This window comes from Thermochaetoides thermophila (assembly GCF_000221225.1).
Source record: "Thermochaetoides thermophila DSM 1495 unplaced genomic scaffold scf7180000011818, whole genome shotgun sequence".
In the NCBI taxonomy this organism is placed as follows: Eukaryota; Fungi; Ascomycota; class Sordariomycetes; order Sordariales; family Chaetomiaceae; genus Thermochaetoides; species Thermochaetoides thermophila.
Genome location: NW_006383034.1, coordinates 2,758,874 through 2,779,184, shown reverse-complemented (window position 1 = coordinate 2,779,184; position 20,311 = coordinate 2,758,874). Strand labels below are relative to the sequence as shown.

Genomic DNA, 20,311 nt, shown 5'->3' with positions numbered 1-20,311 from the left:
GGTGGTACAGGATGTGGCACAGCGAAACACCTGTTGAAGAGATACCGGAAGGCTGACATGCTACGTAAACTTGCTACCAGTAACCGAGCAGTCAGCAGAAGCCTCAAACCCCTCTTTTCTTGGGTCCCTAGCTTCTATCAAGGTTTCCATGATGGAACCAGCCCCTCATTTTACAACTTCCAACTTCTCTTCCACTGATAAATCCCACTAAAATAGACAAAACTTTCAGTGCTTGTCTGCCAACCTCTGGACAGCTCTTTCTTTACCATGGATCTTCCAAGTTACTTCACATTGAACAATGGCCACAAAGTTCCTGCATTGGGTCTTGGCACTTTCCAAGGGACCAGCGGTAACTCCAAGGTAAAGGAGGCAGTGAAACTGGCCCTCAAGTTAGGCTACAGGCACATTGATGGGGCAAATGCCTATGGCAATGAGAAAGAAATCGGGGAAGCCATCAAAGAGAGCGGTATTCCTCGGGAAGAGATATTCGTCACCTCAAAGCTGTGAGTCGAGACCTTTTGGATCCTTAGTAGAATAGCAAGCACGATCATTGACCCATTGACAGAGCCCAGACCTGGCATCATCCCGACGACGTTGAGCGAGCTCTTGAAGTCACCTTGAGAGACCTCCAACTGGACTACGGTATGCCAAATAACCTTGAAAGCCCTAACCGAGGTAGCTTCTTGCTGATGTGTTCAATTAATCCAGTGGACTTGTATCTGATGCATTGTAAATCGTTCTGAAACACTAGACATGTCCCCTGAGCCGCGTTAACCTTAGGTAACCAGTTCCACATGCCTACAAGGCAGGTCCGAACAACACAACAGTCCGGCACCCAAGCGGTAATGGCAAGGTACGGCGTCAAGGCTTGGTCTCCTCCTTTAACCATGAAACTTGCGAGCTGAACTTCCTATGATGCTGTAGCCTGTGATCGACTATGACCTTTCCAGAAGGTATCCAGAAACGTGGAAGGCAATGGAGAAACTTGTGGACTCAGGCAAAGTTCGGTCAATTGGTGCGTATTGTTGTCTCACTTATAACGCTCGCAGGCCGTGGTAGCTTTAAGCTGACCCGCCCCTTAGGCCTCTCCAACTTCAACATTCTCAAAACAAAAAGGTTCGGTAATTACCTCCTGATTTCGTATAGATACTTACACACATATCCTCCTAGGATCCTAGAAGTTGCCCGGATCATACCTGCAGTGAACCAGGTGGAACTCCATCCATTTCTTCCCCAACATGAGCTGTTTGAGTTTTCAACGAACCACGGCATTTTGTTAATGGCTCACCAGCCACTCGGCGGCAGGCCAGTACCAGTCGTCCGGGCTCACCCCGACGTTCCTTTTCCGACAGAAGATTCGACGGTACGTCGTCATCAGGATGACAAACTAACTCCAGTTACTCAACCAACCGTAATTAGATCGTCGACATTGCAAAGAAATGCAAAATGTCGCCCGCGCAGGTGAGCCTCAATGTAGTAGTTCTAAGGATGTGTCAAAGCGAGACACTTATTTGAAGTTTTCCTCTTCCTAGGTTTGCTTATCGTGGCTCGTTCAGCGCGGTATCCCAGCAGTTCCAAAATCGGTGCAGGAGGTCCACATGAGAGAAAATCTTCAGCTGAAAAGGCTGCCTGACGAGGATTTCGAAACCCTGCAGAAGTTGTGGTTGAAGCGTGGCCCAATTCGGTTCCTAGACCCAAGCCGCCATATTGGATTCGACATCTTCGACGAGGAAAAGGACGAGCCGCTGGCGGACAAGGCGCCATGGGATTGAGCAAACGGCAATTCTGGCCAGGAGACTTTGATTTGCTCAATTCAACCCAACAGAAAGAGGCGCCAGGAAGGAGAGTAGATGGAGATACACCACTCAAACTCGGAATTCAGGTCCTTTTGGTATTATAGATCAGATGCTAGGCCAACCCGCTGAGAAGGGGAGGGCTCCTTTTGGTGCCTGTATCTAGTCGAGAGTGAGAAAGTTTTATAAACCGCTAAACCACAACTCCGCCATACTCCCAATGGTAAAACAAACCGTCACCCAAGTCCAGTCCAAAAGAGGAACGCACCGCCGGAACCAGGTTTCCACAGTACTAACCCATCCAACCAGGTATGTGAATCTGACTAGCAGAGAAAAAGAGAAAAATGCATCAACACCTATCTTTACCGCAAGCCATTGCCTTATTGCGTAGACTGCGAAGCTGTCTCAAGCTTATTGTTGCCGCGACCAGCGAGGTTGGTCGGCCGGGCCTCAGGGTTTTTCTTGTAATAGTTGTTGATGGCTGACTTGATGGCATCCTCCGCAAGCATGCTGCAGTGCAGCTTGACGGGGGGCAGGCACTGGGAGATTGGGTTAGTAGTGCAGACAAAGCAGAGGTCACCAGTCACAACATACAAGCTCCTTAGCAATTTGTGTATTCTTGACCTGAGCGGCTTGCTCGAGGGTCATACCGCGGACAAGCTCAGTTAGATAGCTGGATGAAGCACTGCATTAAGTTAGCATGCAGATTAGCACAGCCTAGCCTAGAGAATGCAGCATCATTGTTGCGACAGATCTGTTGGTGGAGGGCTGGGAAAATATAGGGTCAAAGCGGTATGGCGGGGCTTTCCGCTCCCAGCTACGGATCCGCATCAAGTGCAATCGCGTGTCCCGCAAGCGTTTCGAATTCTTATCACATGTCCACCATCTTCGCCAAACCTAAATGCAGTGACTTCGTGAATAAGGATGGAGCCTTACATGGCAGAACCACAGCCGAATGTCTTGAATCTAACGTCGCTAATGACTTTGGTCTCGGGATCGACCTTGATATGAAGCCGCATCACATCGCCACACTTCCAAGGAGAAAAGTTAGCCGATGTCGAAGCGTTTGCAGATGTCAGCGAGAGGGAAACATACAGCCGGAGCTCCCACCAGACCTTCACCCACAGACTTATCTGTCTTATCGAGCGAGCCAACATTCCGAGGGCGCGAGTAGTCTGAAAATAAAGCAATATATGGTCAGCCATACTGCCAACACCGAGGGCATAGCATCCAAGCATGCTGATAGCAACCGATCAGTGACATACGGTCAAGAACCTTCTCGTGATACTGCCTGGTTTGCGGCCAGGCCAACTGGCAGGAAAGCGGACGGGTGACCGGAATTGCAGTCGACCACAGCGGCGATGCGAGGGCGCGAGAAGAAACAGCGCGGGCTGTCTTGGAGAACATTTTGGTGTATGTGAATTTTGGAGAGGATGCTGGACAGGAATAAATGAAAATCGTGGTCTCGACGTGAAGTTTGATGGTCAATATCAAGTTGAGTAAGAGGATAATGAGAAAGAACGAAAGCACAAAGGCTTCACCAAAAGTGCTTGGGGATGCGGGACTTGTCCTTGATGAACCGAAGAGGCGATTTCCGAAGGCGCGCTTGGCCCGAGCTTCCACTAACAGTTGCCGGGGCCTCTCACAGATGAAATGAGTACCCCACTGTTAGCGTTTGATGGCGATGGGCAATTGGCAAAAGGCCGCTTGGCACAGGGCGTCATGCCGACGTCGGCTACAGTGGTGTGGGTGGAGCACGCGGCGAGGACAAAATTCCCCACATGAGCGGAGATAAGATTGATCTGATACGGAGACCGAGCGCTTGTAGTCATCCCTGGAGTGCGTTTCCCTTCAGTTGCCGGTGGCGAATGTAATGGGATTTCTAATACAATCCACACGGACGTTGCTGGTGTACGACCTTGGACACGGTGACATTGCCATCCCGCAAGGCAGCATTTGGGCAGCAGGCCCTCCGTGATGCGTCACCAAAACTGGCTCTAACACACATATCGGCGCCTTCTGTGTTAAAAAGGAAAGAACGATCCATTGCGTCCACTAACTTTAGGGAACGGGGTTTCTATCAGCAGCTGTTACCAGCTGTCGAACAGCTGTGCTGATGGCCAGCGCTTCCACTTCCAGGATGATTCTTGGCAGACAAGCTGCATCACCGCGGGGCTGTTGCCTGCCAATACACTTGTTGCCCCGCGCTCAGCTGTGAACTCCCAGGCTCCTGATCCCCCCACACTGTTGGCCGTACCCTAACAGTGCATCGTGGGAAGCTGTCGCAGCGTATCAAAACACCAAACTCCAGTAGGCGACTTTCACAGTTCCCGACCCGAAAGGCAGCCATTCAAGATGGCGTGCCCTCACATTGCACCGGCTTGTATTGTCCCCAGGTCTTGTTCTTGAAGACGAGACCACTTGCTGACTGACGTTTCCCCCAGACATCTCCAAGCCATCTATTTCCGACTCTGTGTACCGTGAAGACTGCACGCTATGCTTCGACTCCATTGTTAGTTTGATGTTCCATCCTAAGCTGTGTATTCTTTGTCTCGTCTGGCTGACGCAAGCTGACTTCTCATCTGCTGCAGGACGATCCGGCTGGGCTTGATGTCTGTCTCAAGTGCTTCAATGGCGGCTGCGCCGGCGACCGCCAACATGCGAAGCTGCACAGCGTTGCCAGACAACACCCTCTCGTTCTCAACATTCGGCGTAGCCGTAAGAGGATCGAAAGGGATGAGCCGCCGCTGAAGAAGTTAGCCATTGCTGCCGAGACCGAAGCCGACCGCTATGAGACCACCCTCACTGTCAAGTGTCTTGAGTGCGGTATCGCTAATCTCGACAAATCAAATCCCACAATCGCTGAGGCAGTGGACGGCGTCATGGCTGCCAACACATTTTCGAGGAAGGAGGAGATTAAGGCTTGGGAGCTGGAGCTTACGACTTGCGAACACATTATCACCCTCCAGCAGGGCGAGCCTCGTCAGATCGAGTCGCAGGACCTTGGCCACTGCTCCAAGTGTGACCTGAAGGAGAACTTGTGGCTTTGCCTGGAATGCGGGAATCTTGGCTGCGGTCGGGCACAGTTCGGTGGTGTTGGCGGCAATTCCCATGCGCTGGCGCACTCCGAAGAGTTTGGTCATGGTGTGGCTGTTAAACTCGGTTCTATCACTCCTGAAGGCAGCGCCGATGTGTACTGCTACAAGTGCGATGAAGAGAGAATCGACAATGATCTAGCTACACACCTTGCCAACTGGGGAATCGTCTTGTCGGAGAGGAAAAAGACTGAGAAGAGCTTGACGGAGCTACAGATCGAGCAAAACCTTCGCTGGGAGTTTTCCATGACAACCGAGGACGGCAAGGAACTCTCCCCGCTCTTCGGCCCCGGACTGACCGGCCTCAAGAATCTCGGCAATAGCTGCTATCTTGCCAGTATTCTACAATGTCTGTTTGACATGCCTTCTTTCCAAGCACGTTATGGTACTGGCGTCGAGTCTCTTCCGGATGTGCCTGATCCCGCCCAAGACCTCGAAACGCAGCTTCGAAAGATTGCAGATGGCCTCCTATCCGGCCGCTACTCGAAGCCTGATTCAGATGTCATCGTATCGGAACACAGTCCCGAGGTTCCGTACCAGAAAGGCTTGCAACCGTCCATGCTCAAGCACCTCATTGGCCGCGGCCATCCTGAATTCTCGACAATGCGCCAACAAGACGCCTTCGAGTTGTTGCAGCATCTCATCAAGCTTATTACCAGATCAAAGCACCCTTCAGGTCATACCGACCCAACACAAGCTATGCGCTTTGTCACAGAACAGCGTTTGCAGTGCCTTGGATGCAAGAAGGTTCGCTACAGCACGACAGAGCAGGACAGCATATTGATCGACGTTCCGCTCAAGTTATCCGCCGCGGATGGCGAGGTACCCAAATACAAGCCCGTCACGTTCAAGCAGTGTCTTGACAATTTCACTGCACCAGAGGTGGTTGAATTGACATGCACAACGTGTGGGAGTAAGGACGGGTTCACAAAGCGACAACTGTTCAAGACCTTCCCCGAGACACTGGTGGTCAATACTCGCAAGATGGCTGTGATCAACTGGGTACCCATCAAGGTGGATGTCCCCGTGATTGTGGATGACGAGCCGTTCACGCTGGACGAGTACCTCTCCCCTGGTCAACAGCCGGGCGAGGAGCTTCTCCCAGAGGAAGCTGCTCCTGCGAGCAATGTCCCCGCGTTTGTCCCAAACCAGGAGGCTTTGGCCATGCTTGAAGGCATGGGCTTCCCCAGAGTGCGTTGTGAGAAGGCCCTGCATGCCACAGGAAATGGTGACCCCAACGCGGCGATGGAGTGGCTGTTCCAGCACATGGATGATCCTGATCTCGATGTTCCTGCTGACTTCGGCAATGCAGCTCCCGCCACAGTTGATCCAGAAAACCTTGCCATTCTCGAGTCCATGGGCTTCGGCGGTCCTCGCGCCGCGAGAGCTTTGAAGGAAACTGGTGGCAACGTTGAGCGGGCTATTGACTGGCTGTTCAACCATCCTGACGATCAGGGTGATGCCGAAGAGAACGCAGGCGCAAGTGGTAGCGACAAGCAAGGCCCGCTCGCGGGAAGCGCTCACCTTCCCGCACGGTTCCAGTTGCAGTCAATTGTTTGTCACAAGGGTACGAGCATTCATACGGGGTAAGTTTAACCCGACTTTCTGGGTGAGGCGCAAAGCTAACAACTTTAAAGCCATTACGTTGCCTTCATCCGCAAAAAGCTGAACGACGAGACCGCGTGGGTACTGTTCAATGACGAAAAGGTGGTCAAGGCTACAGATATGGATGAGATGAAACAATCCGCCTACATATACTTCTTCCGACGCGTCTAGGCTTGGGAAAGTTGCGGATTGTTCGAGGTAGAGGGAATAAGCGGACATCATGACATTTCAAACGACAGCACCACAGATGCATTTCATGGGCAAGTGAACTGCGTATGATACCACACAAGTCTGCTTGCACGTTTTACTTGGTTGAGAGTCTCGTAATGTTCTATGATTGTGTCCATGATAGAAAGCACGTGCCAAAACAATCCAGGATACATGCCTATCTTTTATAATCCCATTCTAAAACGCCGTCCATTCCATATTAAGTCCCATTCATCATTCAACCCAGCTAAACGCCATGTACAGCAGCCCGACGCATGCCATAGAATTACGTGTTGTTTCCCGGATAGGTAAACATAGGATGGTTCACTCTAACAGCCGGTAACTAACTAAGGTATCGACGCGATGGTTCGAGGTGCTGAAGCTGCGAAGCTGCACGCGCTCGCCATTTTCGATCTCCTTGGGGTCGCTGTCGCCCCACTCGACGGGCACCTCGCTCGACGCGTCGGCGTACACCAGCACGTTGAAGGTGCAGTCGCCCTGCAGCTGAGGAAGGAATGTTACAGACGCGGTGATCTGCCGAAACAGCGCTGCGATCTCGGCTTGGATCTCGGCTTCGGTTTTCTCGGGGGGGGAGGACGCAGCGGCGGTGGAAGAGCTGCCTGCTTCGTTTTCGTCGGCAGAAGGGGTAGCGCTGGATTTGGATGAGGGTTTGGATCTCTTGGAGGTCTTTTGCAAGATTTGAACCTAGATCGTTGATGGATGCTGTCAGCATGCGTTCATGCCTGGGAAGATGGGAAGCGGAACGTACGTCGAACTGCCACCGTTCAACATGCTCGCCTGTGTCCTTATCGGTGATAACAATGACGAGCTTCTGCACCTTGCCGGCAAGCATCCATTTATCCAGCTGCAACATAATCTTCTTGATGTAGGCGCGGACCTGGTCGTCTGACGACACCAGCATGTTCAATCCATATTTCTTTACGGCCGTGAAGTCCTCGGCGGGGTAGACTCCTCGCTGGAAGCTGCGTGCTGTTAGCCTCGCATCAAGCTGCGTTAAAAGCATAAAACTTACAGAATTGTATGGATAGAATATTGGAACTGCAGGCACGAGAGCTCCTCATCAGTACTATGCCTCTCTCCAGAAGACGGTTGCAGAATAACTCACAAACTCGGCAACAAGCTTTGCGCTGCCCTTGAGAGACAGCTTGTGTACTTTGGACTTATCCTTCTCCTTTTCCGGAGCAGTTGAGGTCATTTTTCCGCACTGTTTAAATGCTTAGGACGAGAGTGCAATCGACTAGGCTGTCCGGTGTGCGAATTCGGTTTTCGAGTCGTTTTGTTTACTTCGAGCGTTGGTAGTCGGGTGCCGTACGGTTGTCAGGGGCTGCAGTCGTTTGGGCGGGCATTTAAAGTCCGTGCATCAGGTTCAACGGAAAGCCACATATCAGCCACGCAACGCCGCCACATCTCTGGAATGACAAAAGTGTCACTTAAGACGTTCTGGACTTAAACCAGGAATTTTGAAGACCGGACCATGAGAAACTTCGAAGACTTAGCGTGCGTTGTTTATTTATCATTAACCCATTAGATATTTTTGGGAAAAGTATCTTAAATTGCGATACCAAGAATGCCAGAATCCAAGCACATTTCCAACGCCCATAATCAAACGTCCTGCTATCACTGTCCCACTCAGGATGAAAAAAAAAATGAAGTTCAAAAGAGAAGCAGGCAATGGACCATTTCCGGTAACTGTTCCAAAATCCACACATTTAGTAGACATATACAGAAAATAAAGGACATTGAATACATCGCACATCAGTAACCCGGCCTGTGACCACATGGCGGAAGATTAATGCGAACAACAGTCCTCCCTGTCTGCTCAAAGTCGATATACTGAGGCCCACCTGGATGTCGAATTGCAGGCGGGGTGCCTGGAGGCATGGGCCACGCCATCTGGCCCGGCGAGAGCGCAGCAGTAACACAGCTGCTGGTGCTTACACTGCTCATGCTGTCGACACTGAAACGGGCGTTGGCGGATCTCCCAACAGGCGGATCTGGTGGTGCTTGCTGCGGCTTGGCTGTGCGAGCCATACCAGGTACTGGAAGCATGTTGAAGTTTGTCGAGTTCGGTGAGACGGAAGACGGTGTGAATGCGCTGCCTGTCATGCCGGTGTCGCTGGTGAAGACAGAAATTCGGCGGTTATCCGGCCTTGTTGGCACGATTGGCACTACCAGAGGGCGTGATACAGGAGCTTGTTGCATTGGCTGGACAGGCGAAGGAGACGGCAGGTCGCGATGATAGGCAGATGAGGCGACAGCAGCGCCTGCAGCACTGGCGGCAACACCCGCAGCAGTCCCTGAAGCGCCGTCGATAGCAGCGCTTCCACCCAGGAGGTTGTGGTCCATCCCATCAGGCATGGACACGTAAGGATGAGAGCTCTTTCCTCTAACGGAGGAAAGAACCCTTTGCACTTGAGGCGACTTTCGGAACTTGTAGAGAAGGATGGCTAATACAAGAAGGAAAAGTAAAAGCAACCCGACTTCGCCGTGCAGGTCAGTAAGCGCTCACGTACCAACACACCATGGACCGGAGTCGTACTGGAACAACTCACCTACGATGCCAGCGACCGCCTTTGCCCCCAATCCTCCGCTAGACGACGTCCCGTTATTTGCCCCGATGCTAATTGTCGGCACTCCAGGCTTCCCCCCATTGGTTCCTGTTCCCTGAGTTGCCGACGGGTCTGAGGACGACGGACTATCTGGTTTGGGGGAAGAGTTCCAACTTTGCCCATTGCTATTGCCGTACCCATAATAACCAGATCCGACGTTTTGAGTCCCGCTCGGGCTATTTACCCCATCACCGCCGGAACCCGATTCGCTGTCTGATACCTGACCAGGGATCGGTACGGGTACTGGAGCCCCCGTCTGCTGTCCTGCACCCCTATCTTTGGTTGTAGAAGCCTCGTCTATTGCGGAAGGGACTGTCGCTTTTGGTGAGGAAGGGTTTTGATGTGACGGGGAAGCTGGTGTTGGAGTGGCTGCTGGGGATTTATTTGGAGGTGAAGGGGTGGTCCGAATAGGCGATGCTGCCTTGGTCGTCGGCGAAGCAACTACCTTCGTGGTCGTTGGTGCGGCTGTCTTGGTCGACGTTATCTTCCGCGTGCTTGTGGGTCGAGTTGAAGTCTGAGAAGTAGTTGTTGGCCTGCTTCCCCCAGGGCCGTTGTTCCCATTAATGCATCCAGGCACCCCCCAGAAACACCATCCACCATTGCCAGAAACCCCCCCTCCTCTATTGCCACCACCACCTCCTCCTCCCTCGCCTCCAGTATTTCCCCCAGGGCCGCTCGGTCCCCAGCCCCAACCCCAACCAAATTGCCTGCTTTTGAGAAAGGATATAGTCTCAAAACGCATTTCTTGATCTCGTTATGTAGGTCCCAACAAGTTGTCGAGAGTCATGCTTATGAGGCCATATCCACCATCAACAGTTGCCTCGCTCAGCACACTCGAGTTGAGCGCCGTAGAGCCTGATTACAGTCGATGCTTAATGGTCTGATAGGTTTCCACAATGAACGGTCGATCAAGAATAGGTGTCGAAACTGAATGGATTAGAATTAAAAAGCTAAACGAGAGACTATTGCTGTTGCTGCTGCATAAACTGGAAATGAGGGAAGGTGCATAAAAGGAAGAGACAAAGAACTTCAGATCGGGCTAGCTGGGTGATTAACTACTCTACTGCCTAGGAGCCCAGCTAGCTGTTTGCCAATGCGATATTGATGAGCTTGGGGTGTATGCTAGGGCAGAGAAAGGGGGCCACTCCGGTCGGTCCCTGCGCCGAGCAGGGTCACATCCTGGAGAATTGCAGCCTTGAATGTGCTGAAGAAGGGGACCGGGTGCTTGGCTTGCATGGTGCGAGAGATTTCACAACAGAGTCAACCCTTGGCAGGCCGGCGTAGCGCTTGACCCAGGATGGGTTGGTATGGCAGGATGGAGCTGCACAGACATCAGCTTGACATTGCTGTCCCAAAAGGGAGAGGCCAGGTAAACCTGGTTTCTCTGTAGGGGTGGTGGTGCTGGCCGATGAAACAAAACAGAAAGAAAAGCGCGATCCACGAACGCGGAGCAGTGGATGAGGATCGGGATCGGCGACAATGAAACCGTGGGTCATGACTTCAAGTGTCCGGCAGAGAAAGTGAAGCTGTCCAGATGATAAGCTTTTTACCTGTATGGCTTGCGTCCCCGTTCCAGCTGATGATATGGGAAACTGTCGATGCTACCTCAGCTTGTGCCTCACCAATAATCTGAGAGCATACTAGCAGAACAGAAGGATTGTGCAGCCGGCTAAGGGATACGCTCTCTCTGGGGCACCAAGCACGTGCATTCGGCTGTGCAGCCGTCCATTCATCGGCTTGATAGATGGTCAATGCGGCAGCCCTAGGGTCTTGTTGGCGAGGAAGGTCTTCGATCCATCGCACTGCATGACGCGCTGGTGGGTTGGCGGACAGGAGCAATTAAGAAGCCCTAGCCTGACCAAAGAACTTGTGTAATCTTACTCTCCCTAATCCATGCGGCACACGTAAGAGAGCGAATATCTACCCAAAGTGGATTCGGACTCGGGAGCACCACGTGATTGCTGATCGATGTCCATGAAAGCAGATTTTCTCAGGTATGCAGCTGTGGTGTGAGAGGTCTGGAATGCCTGGGTTTGGAAGCGAGACGGCCGCGGGCCTCCACGTGTACCGGAAACTGATTGATTGCTCGGCCCAAATGGCCCACAACCACCCCCCTTGGCAGCTTTGGCGTGTTATCTTGGCACGACTCCATGGGCTGTGATTCCCTGTCTTGGCGGTTCTTCCTGCGGCGGGCCACGGCTGAGGTTGAGATTGATATATACAAGCATGGAAAGATCCGTTATGAAATACTTTGAAAGTTGAATGATATTCCATACTCTTTCCTTGATTACCTAAAGATCCGACTTAGATAGTAGTGACAAAAGAGCAAGGTTGTCGAACAGCAAGTCGAACACCGGCTGGAGGAACAAGATCGTAATGAAAACGCTGAATCGCAATGCGCCCTTTGTCTATGAAACCGTATTTAACACCACAAAAGTCAACCACGGGAAGAGTGCATCAAGCGAACCTGTTCGGACTGACAAGTGCCCGCCTTTTTGCAATCCGATGCCGAATACCAACGTGCAAAGGAACCAACCCAAAAGCCCAACGACGCTTATATACTAGGGAAATGACAGGACCGTGGCATACATCGCCAGGAATTGAGCTAAAAGCAAAGTTACATAGCCAAACCCGCTGTAACTAAACGATAATCGACTAAAAAATAGAATAGGAAAACGAAACGCTACTCGTAACCGGCACCGCGTTGCCATGGGCTGTTACGAAACTTGTCAGCACAATACATGAGAACTCACAATGGCTAATAACCATTGGAAAGCTCACCTCGGGCCTTGCGTTCTGTGCGGCACTACCCCATATTGCTGTGGATGGCCGGGCAAGTTTGACGAGCTCCCAGATGTGGCCAACGGGCTAGGAGCCCTAATACTGCCGCTCTGGCGATTTCGCAAGTGAGGTCCCGCTTGTGCTGCCTCGATTGCTGCCATTGCTGGAGCAGGGTCAGGCGGGATCTTGAACGAGCTGCGGACCGAATTTCGGGCCGAGTCACGGACTGAGCGCATTGATTCTCTCATCGAAACTTGGTGGCTAGAGTTTGCAGTCGATGGACGGATCACGACGGAATTCGAAACAGCAGACTCATCGTCGTCGAGGTCGGTGCTCCGCTTCACCGGGCCATTGCCACGAGCTGTGGCCGCCAAGGCGTCAAGCTCGCTCGTCGTGCCGATCTGCGTCTGCGACTTCATGAAAGATGTCCGGTCATCGTTCATAAACTGGTACCGCGTATCGGGGTTGTTGTGGAAAAGCACCAGGCCAGTCGTGACAATGAGCATGAGGAGGAGAATGAGGGTAAACGCAGCGTTGGTGATCCAGAGAACCACGCCGACCACACCGATGACCAGCCGTGGCAGCCCGAACACGTCGGTGAAGACGAATAAAAAGATGGAGTTGATGAAGTTCATGACGCAAATGGCAATGTTGAACGAGTTAGTGCTCTTATCCATCCAGGGGCGTAGCACGGATGCAGTGATGAGTGCCGCTGCTTCAATAATAATGAGAGCAACCGCTTGGACAGTACCCGCTCCCTGAGCAAGGGCAATGAACATGCCCTTGATAAGGGTGTATACGAGAATGGGCACGATGAAATAATAAGCCGACGCACGGAATTGCACATAGAGGAAGCCCCATTTGTTTAAAGCCTGGGTATCAGAAAAGAGAATGTACGCGGGGTTGCGGTGAAGAGCAACCGACCGCCGTGCCATCCGGATGACTCTGTATGCGGCGTAGCTGAGCGTAATAAGTATGCCAAAGAAAAAGAATACTGCCAAAACCATCGCGGCCGGTGAATCATTTTGCGTGAATTCCCAAAGGCAGAGAATCGTCATCTGGGGGAACCCGATGAGTAGCAGGCGATACATGATCCCTAGCAAATGTTAGCACTAACGATGCACGCGCCTCAGTGACGAATAAAATGGTCCAAGCTGATACCTTTGAGAACGGTCAACCATCCCACACGGAAATCGCAGAAGGTATCCTTTTTCATGACCCCTGCCTTGACAGCAAGCTCGCAAATAATCTTCCAGGCAACCACGCCAAGCACAGTTATTACGAGAAAGATGTAAAAGAAGGTGAGCCCGGTGAGGAAAAGATTGGTGGTTTCAATGCCAGCACGGAAAGCGACTCGCTGGATGCCATATACGATGTAGCTGCCAAAAGAAGTCTGGATGTATGCCCTCTTGGCAAGGCTGTGTCCATGCTCGGCTACGGCCGACACTGCAGGAAATGCGGCAGGAAGGGCACGCTTGAATTTTTTGAGCTTTTCAACCTGCACAGAGACCATATTAAGGGTTGAAAGAATGTTGGTTGCTGTTCCACCCGTTGCCCGCTGGTACCAAGTCACAATATCCTGGATGAAACCGACTCTGATAATGCCCATGCTCCACTGGAAATCCTGAGTCCATGACTTGACAACCGGGGGGAGAGGGACACTGGTGAGACCGAGCATAGCCTGGGCTTGGAAGTACCCAAACAATGAGAGGGTATTGGCTGCGACATGGGAGGCTGCGTTAGAGAAACCCAGACCGTTCACGATGGCGGAAGCAATGAGGGCCAGGCCGATAACAGCCGCTGCAGCCCATTTGACACCCACAAGGTCGACTGTTCACACATCAGCTGAATTCTCACCTACATAAACGCACCAACGTCATTTCTGGAAGGCTTTCAAGACATACCCGTCTTTCCATTTGAGACCTCAGCCCGAAGACAGGCGATGCTCTGTCCGGCCTGGTCTCCGGTTGTCATGTTGATATACACCTTAACGGTCGCATCGAGATCGGGAAAGGTATACGCGATTCCCGGGATTTGGGAAATGGCATCCTCTGGCACAGGAATGTTGAATGGGTTGTTCATCTTGCCAGACAGCATGGGGCACAGGCCAGGAAGGTTGGAATTGCAGGGATCGACCTGGGTGCGTAGGACCTTGTAGCCGTAGGCGAGGATGGTGATGTCAAACACGACATAGCCCTCAATGGAGGATGTAGCCAGCATGTTCACGGCCGCTGAGAGGTTATTTGGTGTGAAAACGACATCGAAAAGACTCGCCGTGAACAGCGAGTTTTCCTGGCATGCTGCCAGCGAGCTTGATCGGAGCACATGTTCGGCGCTGGCAGGAGCGAAAAAAGCGGCCAGGCTAGAGAGAAGTAACGGGTTAATCGACGGGAGTCGCATCTTGGACCAGCGAGGCCAGAGGGCCGCGGCAACCGTTGAGATGTCGCGGTCAGATTTCAATTGAGGGATGCCTTATGGTGGGGAGAGCGAGGGGAGATGTAGGTTCGATGGTCACACTGGCATCCTCGGACCGTCGGCGACGTTGAGATTAGCCAGGATGTGCGTTTGGGGAGAGGGATGGACGGATAACGAGTCAGTTGTGGTAACAGTTGGACGGTGTGGACGGGCGATAAACTGCGCCGCGGTTTCGATGGATTTCCGGAGCCTGGAAAGCTGAGGGTACGTCAAGGCCCCGATCGAACGAGCGACAAAACACCACAGGATTGTCTGCCGGGAAACCGGTGGATCACAGCCGGAAAATGAGAAGCAGAGGGTAGAACGAGAGAAAATATGACGACGGTGATGAATTGGGGTACCTTTCGGGAACGAATGTACGCTGTGTGTTGCGAGCAGGAAAGCTCAAGAGTGAGCGGGGGGAACAAGCATGACAGCGCGGCGCTTCTACAGAGGAGCAGAGATCGGTCAACAAGGGATATGGTATTGTCAAGAGAGCCAACCTGAGCCAGAAGACAGGGATTCGACTTCTGGGAACGGGCCGGATTTGTCCAACACGAGACGGCGTGGCTGTGCAAAAAAGCGGAAACCGAAAGGAAATGCGGCGCGGAAACAGCGCGCCAAGACAGAACAGCCAACGGCTGGCTTTAGTGTAACAGTATATTATTTCGTACGGATTCGTACTTCTGTTCGCATTTGTTGTAACTTACACAAGTTGCAGGATGCCTCAACACCGAGGGATTCGTCTTTCATTAACTGCTTTGAAACGAGGAGATGCCGAAAGTGCAAGTTATTTATGGCCGAACTGAAGCAATCTTTTCTCATTAAGCTGCCAGAATCATATATAAAAGCTCTTTTCATTGCGACTACCCTTGCATACAGTACGGATTTTCCGATAGCTTACTTTGTAGATGGGGCGCATGTACGTATGTGCGTTGAGCAGCAATCCCAGGTCCGACACTAAGAAACCGTGACGTAATCTGGCAGCGGCGCCCATGACAATTGAAGCTCTTCATGTCAGTACGATCATTGTAACCGTGATGTATGATCCGTTTATCTTGTTGTCTCGAGGCATGCCACAGTTGTAGGCTCTCAACTTCTCACATATCTGCATTCTATCCAGTGTTACTCTTCTCAGGTACATTGTCGAGTGCAACTTTGATGATGGGTCTGTGGCTGCATGCCCTCCCAGTCAGTTGAAAAGCGATGTTTTAACACACCTCTGACTAAAGAGCAGCAGCTTGTACCGCCTAACTCCCTAGTATTCGTATCGGTATTATGTACGAGACACCCGTCTCCGAAGTATTATCCGACTTTGATCAAGCGGCTTGTCGGATGTGGTGAGTTTTGCCATTGCGCATGCCAAGAGGTTTCTGGTGGACGCAGCAACAAATTAAGGGTTAGGGTTATTATCATGAGGGTAACAGCCCATTATCTTATCTGCTTCTGTAGTTTCACCACCTCTTCGCCATTTCGCCATGATCGATTACCTGGTGAGTTTGGAACCCGTCTTGAGTTCACAACTCTTTCTTTATCAGGATTCGTCAGATGGACATGTCGAAACTTTAACAGTGCTCCGAGTCCATTTTATACCCCGAGCAATAGCAAGGCGAACAAGTCGCTCGTTCAGTTCTTTCGTTCCTCGAAAATGTGGTTAGGTTGACTGCCCAGTCCGGCACCTACCCCTCCCTCCAGCCCCTGCCTCTAGCTCCAGCTTCCTCACCAATCGAGCCCAGCGACGCATAATTGTTCTGTCATCAGCGGCCGACGCATCCGCCAACGCCTGCTTTTGGGAAACGTCGCAAACCTGTGTGCGCTCCCGGCGGCTGACAGCAGCCAAGATCGGAAAAGTTGATCGGATTTATCTCTCGTCTTGTGGCTCGTTTGGGACTTTCCAAGCCCAACATGTCCACCATCAACAGGAAAGTCCCGGCCAAGCCGTCGCCGGCACAGCCTGCTCTGCCACAAGCGTCTATTAGCAGCCCAAGTCAGCCGACCTCAAAAAAACGAAAGATAGACACGAGCGAGCAGAAATACTACGCTGTGCGAGCTGGATACAAGCCTGGCGTTTATACCAGTTGGGCCATATGCCAGCAACAGATCTCCGGCTTCAAAGGGGCACAATGTAAGTTGTGCCCGCGCATGTCCTCCTGAAACTTGCCAAAACCGATCTGCCGTCAGTGACACTGACCTACTGTCCCTACGTAGTCAAATCATTTCTCAACTACGAGGATGCCTCAGCGTACGTAGCTGGCCGTGACCCTCCATCGCAAGCAAAGGAGACACCCACTCGCTTCTACGGAGTCGCCATCGGGAGGAAGCCTGGAGTATACACGGATTGGGCGAAGGCGCAAGAGGCAATCATCGGCTGGAAAGGCCCGAAATACAAGAAGTTCGACACTCTCAGCGAGGCCGAAGCCTTTGTACGACAATACTCCGTCAGCGTGTCAGCCTCTGAGAGCATCGGAGCAGAAGTTGCCGACCCGCAGGAGCCTCCAGCCAAAAAGGCGAAAACGGACATCAAGCAGCTCATATCACGAAGCAAAGTCTTAGTTGTTTACACTGACGGGAGCAGCTTAGGCAACGGCCGAAACGGAGCGAGCGCTGGCGTTGGTGTTTATTTCGGCCCATCCGATCCTCGGTGCGTTTCCGCCTTGCTGTTGCGAACCTTGGCAACAAGGCAGAGATGACTGACCAATTGGCGCATTCCAGAAACATCTCCGAGCGATTAGAGGGTGAGGTCCAAACAAACCAACGGGCAGAACTTACTGCAATTCTACGTGCTCTGCAATCTATCGATGACACCCAAGACGTTGAAATCCGCAGCGACAGCAAGTACGCGATCAAGTGCGTTACCGAATGGTACATCAATTGGGAACGTAACGGATGGAAGACGCGGAACGGCCAGGTCATGAACAAGGACCTTGTGCAAGCAATCCGCGGCAAGCTGGAAGAAAGGGAACGCAAAGGCGGACGCGCTCAGTTCATTTGGGTCAAAGGCCATTCCACAGATCCGGGAAATATTGCAGCTGATACTTTGGCTGTTGAAGGCGCTCGTCGACTATGATACCCCCCTCTGCCAACTTACAACCCTATACTCTCGTCATCATTCTGAATTATTTGTAGTTCCTTCGATGCTTCTTGCTCCGTTTTCTTTCCTCCACGGCGGCCAATTGTCGACCGAACTTTATGACTCAGTGTGCTTAGTCCTTGGGAACCGTACTTTTTGATGCGTCTGGCATATTCTCTAGGGAAATGACTCACACAACCAGAGCGTTTCTGGGGTGCTTAAGATTCAATGAAGATATCTATAAACATGCAATGGGCAAATTGTCAGTCTCGCCTGAAATTAAGCTTTGCCGGAGTCCACGCAATGCCACAACTCCTTGTCCACAACTGCTGCTGAACTTGAAATGCCTAACGTGACACTACAAGCCGTTGCTAAGCACCCGTTGACTTGGCCATCCTTGGGTAGTTGACCATGTTGGACAAACCTCTTGGCTCCTCTCCTATCCCTCTTCCTCATGTCCACATGTACTGGCGAACAACCCCACACGGGCTCGGTCGCCGCGCCACTACGGCCGTGGTCAGCGCTACGTCATATAGGTGAATGCTCTCCGCGGGGAAGATGCCAAAGCGCATCTAGGCATATTTCATGGCACTTTACTCGCGTCCTTCATCTCCGTCCCACATCCGAGCCTAAGTTCTAACTTATGAGCACTTAGAGCAGTTGCATGATCCATTCCTCGTCCACAAGGCATCATTATACGCGATGTTTTCTAGAAAGATGCTGGTTCTCCGCGCCGTACCTCGGGATATTTCGACAAGAGCATTGTCGACATCCACGGCACGGTTGTTGGCAACGCCAACGGATCATCACCCACGGAAGGAGACGCGTCAGGTTCCTGTAGATGATATCGACGTTGTTTTTGATTACCCATCGGAGACCCAAACTGCTCATCAGAAAATCCCACTCGAGGACGCCGGCCTAGATTTGCATTCGGCAATACCTCACGGCCCAAAAGCTGGCACGCCTGGGGCCGGAAAGATGAAGGGAGTGGGAACCTCCGAGAGTCATTTTATGTATGGGCAATGGTTGAACCGAACTTGTTGCTTTCGGACCTTACTCACAAGCTGAACACAGGTACTACGGGCTCGGTGCTCTGGGATTGGGTGCTCTGTACATGATGATGCGCCGAAAAGGAGACGCTAACCAAATGAGCACCAACCCACCCATGAAAGGTGCTGATGCCAAGATAATGGAAAGCCGGCGATAATCATGAGAAGGTCATCGAAAACGTTGGAAATATTTATTGTACAATATACTGAATAGTCAGACTGCAGTAGTGTGTGCGAAGTTTAAATAGTCATTGCTGTACGTTTCTATCAAATTATCTTCTTGCTGTGTTACCCATAGCAACATCTTGCCTCAATCCATAACTGTTGATTTACAGTGGTTATCTTCTTGGACCCCGATTTAGTACCATCCTCTTTTAAGCTGAGGAACATGCAGCTCTCGGTTATGGGGAGACAAGGCGCTTCTTCTCACTGAAAGCCGAAGGCCGAAATTGCTAGGTCCAGTGACGTCACCACAGCGAAGCTCCAACCAGAACTTAAGTCAAGATTGACTTGAACCAAGAGGTAGCTCAACAATGTTATCTATTCATGAAGACGGCCTGAGTACCGATGATCTAGCAGTTAACACACCATGTACTCCGACGATACCGTCCATACGCTCTCAAACTATATCACAGCATTGCACATACTGCACTCCCAACATGTCTTGGATGGCTATGGTCATCTCTCAATTCGGAACTCTGAGAACCCGCATACTTTTTTCCTTTTTCATACCGTACCTTCAGCTCTTGTCTCCAGTTTGAATGACATTGGGGAATATTACATTGCAGATGCGACACCAGCAAATTCTAGTACGCCAGAAGGCTTCAAAGAGAGATTCATTCATAGTGAAATCCTAAAACGATACAAAAGCGTCAATGTAGTCCTTCATGGGCATTCTGAGGAGCTTCTCATTTATAGCCTCGGTGGTGAACGTCTTCAGCCAGTCATTCACATGGCTGGGTTCCTTGGTATTTCCAGATGCCAAAGCCCTTGATGACTCGATTCCTCTAACAATGGTCTACAGGGCAGAGTGTTCCTATATTTGACATTAACAAATATTACCATTCATATGATACACAAGACTTCCTTGTCTCGACTGAATACCTCGGGTCTGCATTGGCTTGGTCATTTTCTGCGGACAAAAAGGAAAAGGGTGATGAAAAGGTTCTTACATAGGATTTGCGGGAGACTAACGCAGCATCAGATAAACCCGACTACAACTTGGTACTTATGAAATGTCATGGGTTCACAACAGTAGCTGTGGACTTGGAGACTGCAACTTACCAGGGGATTTATGCCCAGGCAAATGCCAGGGTCCAGGCCAAGGCTGATGTCATCCGGAAAGCTTCCTTTGGGATGATTGCAGAAGCTGCATGCCTACCCACAGCTGAGGAAGAAAGGCAGGAAAGTATCTTCCTCCGGCCACGGCAGGTTGAGGAGTCGTGGTCATCAGTTCTGGGAACTATTAGAAGGCCGTGGATGTTGTGGGAGAGAGAAGTATGGGCCAATCCGCTATATGTGAACAATCTTAGACTTCCTCGAATATAGATGGACGAGCCTGTGGCATTTTGAGCAATAGGATCAAATGCCTAGCATGATGTTCTGTCTTGGGAAGAGCATCTCAAAT

The 20,311-nt window shown here is 51.4% G+C and overlaps 7 protein-coding genes across 7 annotated transcripts; 3 read left to right on the top strand and 4 right to left on the bottom strand.

Moving 5' to 3' along the window:
* Positions 1-267: 267 nt before the first annotated feature.
* On the top strand, positions 268-1,772 carry CTHT_0047430 (uncharacterized protein; the record flags this gene model as incomplete). The annotated part of the gene is made up of 8 exons (XM_006695049.1): positions 268-503; positions 566-642; positions 781-853; positions 951-1,015; positions 1,083-1,121; positions 1,353-1,363; positions 1,420-1,461; positions 1,533-1,772. 8 exons carry the CDS (start codon positions 268-270, stop codon positions 1,770-1,772), a joined length of 783 nt encoding a protein of 260 aa, XP_006695112.1.
* Positions 1,773-2,173: 401 nt separating this feature from the next.
* On the bottom strand, positions 2,174-3,200 carry CTHT_0047420 (uncharacterized protein; the record flags this gene model as incomplete). Its single annotated transcript, XM_006695048.1, has 5 exons — positions 2,174-2,332; positions 2,388-2,478; positions 2,730-2,824; positions 2,889-2,968; positions 3,059-3,200. The coding sequence occupies 5 exons, from the start codon at positions 3,198-3,200 to the stop codon at positions 2,174-2,176; spliced, it is 567 nt and encodes a 188-aa protein (XP_006695111.1).
* Positions 3,201-4,148: 948 nt separating this feature from the next.
* Positions 4,149-6,664, top strand: CTHT_0047410 (ubiquitin carboxyl-terminal hydrolase-like protein; the record flags this gene model as incomplete). The annotated part of the gene is made up of 4 exons (XM_006695047.1): positions 4,149-4,176; positions 4,238-4,305; positions 4,385-6,474; positions 6,526-6,664. 4 exons carry the CDS (start codon positions 4,149-4,151, stop codon positions 6,662-6,664), a joined length of 2,325 nt encoding a protein of 774 aa, XP_006695110.1.
* A 360-nt stretch (positions 6,665-7,024) lies between these two features.
* CTHT_0047400 (putative mitotic spindle checkpoint component mad2 protein) lies at positions 7,025-7,916 on the bottom strand (the record flags this gene model as incomplete). The annotated part of the gene is made up of 4 exons (XM_006695046.1): positions 7,025-7,405; positions 7,470-7,683; positions 7,734-7,759; positions 7,827-7,916. 4 exons carry the CDS (start codon positions 7,914-7,916, stop codon positions 7,025-7,027), a joined length of 711 nt encoding a protein of 236 aa, XP_006695109.1.
* A 560-nt stretch (positions 7,917-8,476) lies between these two features.
* CTHT_0047390 (uncharacterized protein) lies at positions 8,477-9,079 on the bottom strand (the record flags this gene model as incomplete). The annotated part of the gene is made up of 1 exon (XM_006695045.1): positions 8,477-9,079. The coding sequence occupies one exon, from the start codon at positions 9,077-9,079 to the stop codon at positions 8,477-8,479; it is 603 nt and encodes a 200-aa protein (XP_006695108.1).
* Positions 9,080-12,013: 2,934 nt separating this feature from the next.
* CTHT_0047380 (uncharacterized protein) lies at positions 12,014-14,511 on the bottom strand (the record flags this gene model as incomplete). Its single annotated transcript, XM_006695044.1, has 4 exons — positions 12,014-12,044; positions 12,112-13,207; positions 13,273-13,941; positions 14,016-14,511. 4 exons carry the CDS (start codon positions 14,509-14,511, stop codon positions 12,014-12,016), a joined length of 2,292 nt encoding a protein of 763 aa, XP_006695107.1.
* Positions 14,512-16,470: 1,959 nt separating this feature from the next.
* Positions 16,471-17,632, top strand: CTHT_0047370 (ribonuclease H-like protein; the record flags this gene model as incomplete). The annotated part of the gene is made up of 3 exons (XM_006695043.1): positions 16,471-16,690; positions 16,774-17,206; positions 17,278-17,632. The coding sequence occupies 3 exons, from the start codon at positions 16,471-16,473 to the stop codon at positions 17,630-17,632; spliced, it is 1,008 nt and encodes a 335-aa protein (XP_006695106.1).
* Positions 17,633-20,311: the final 2,679 nt, after the last annotated feature.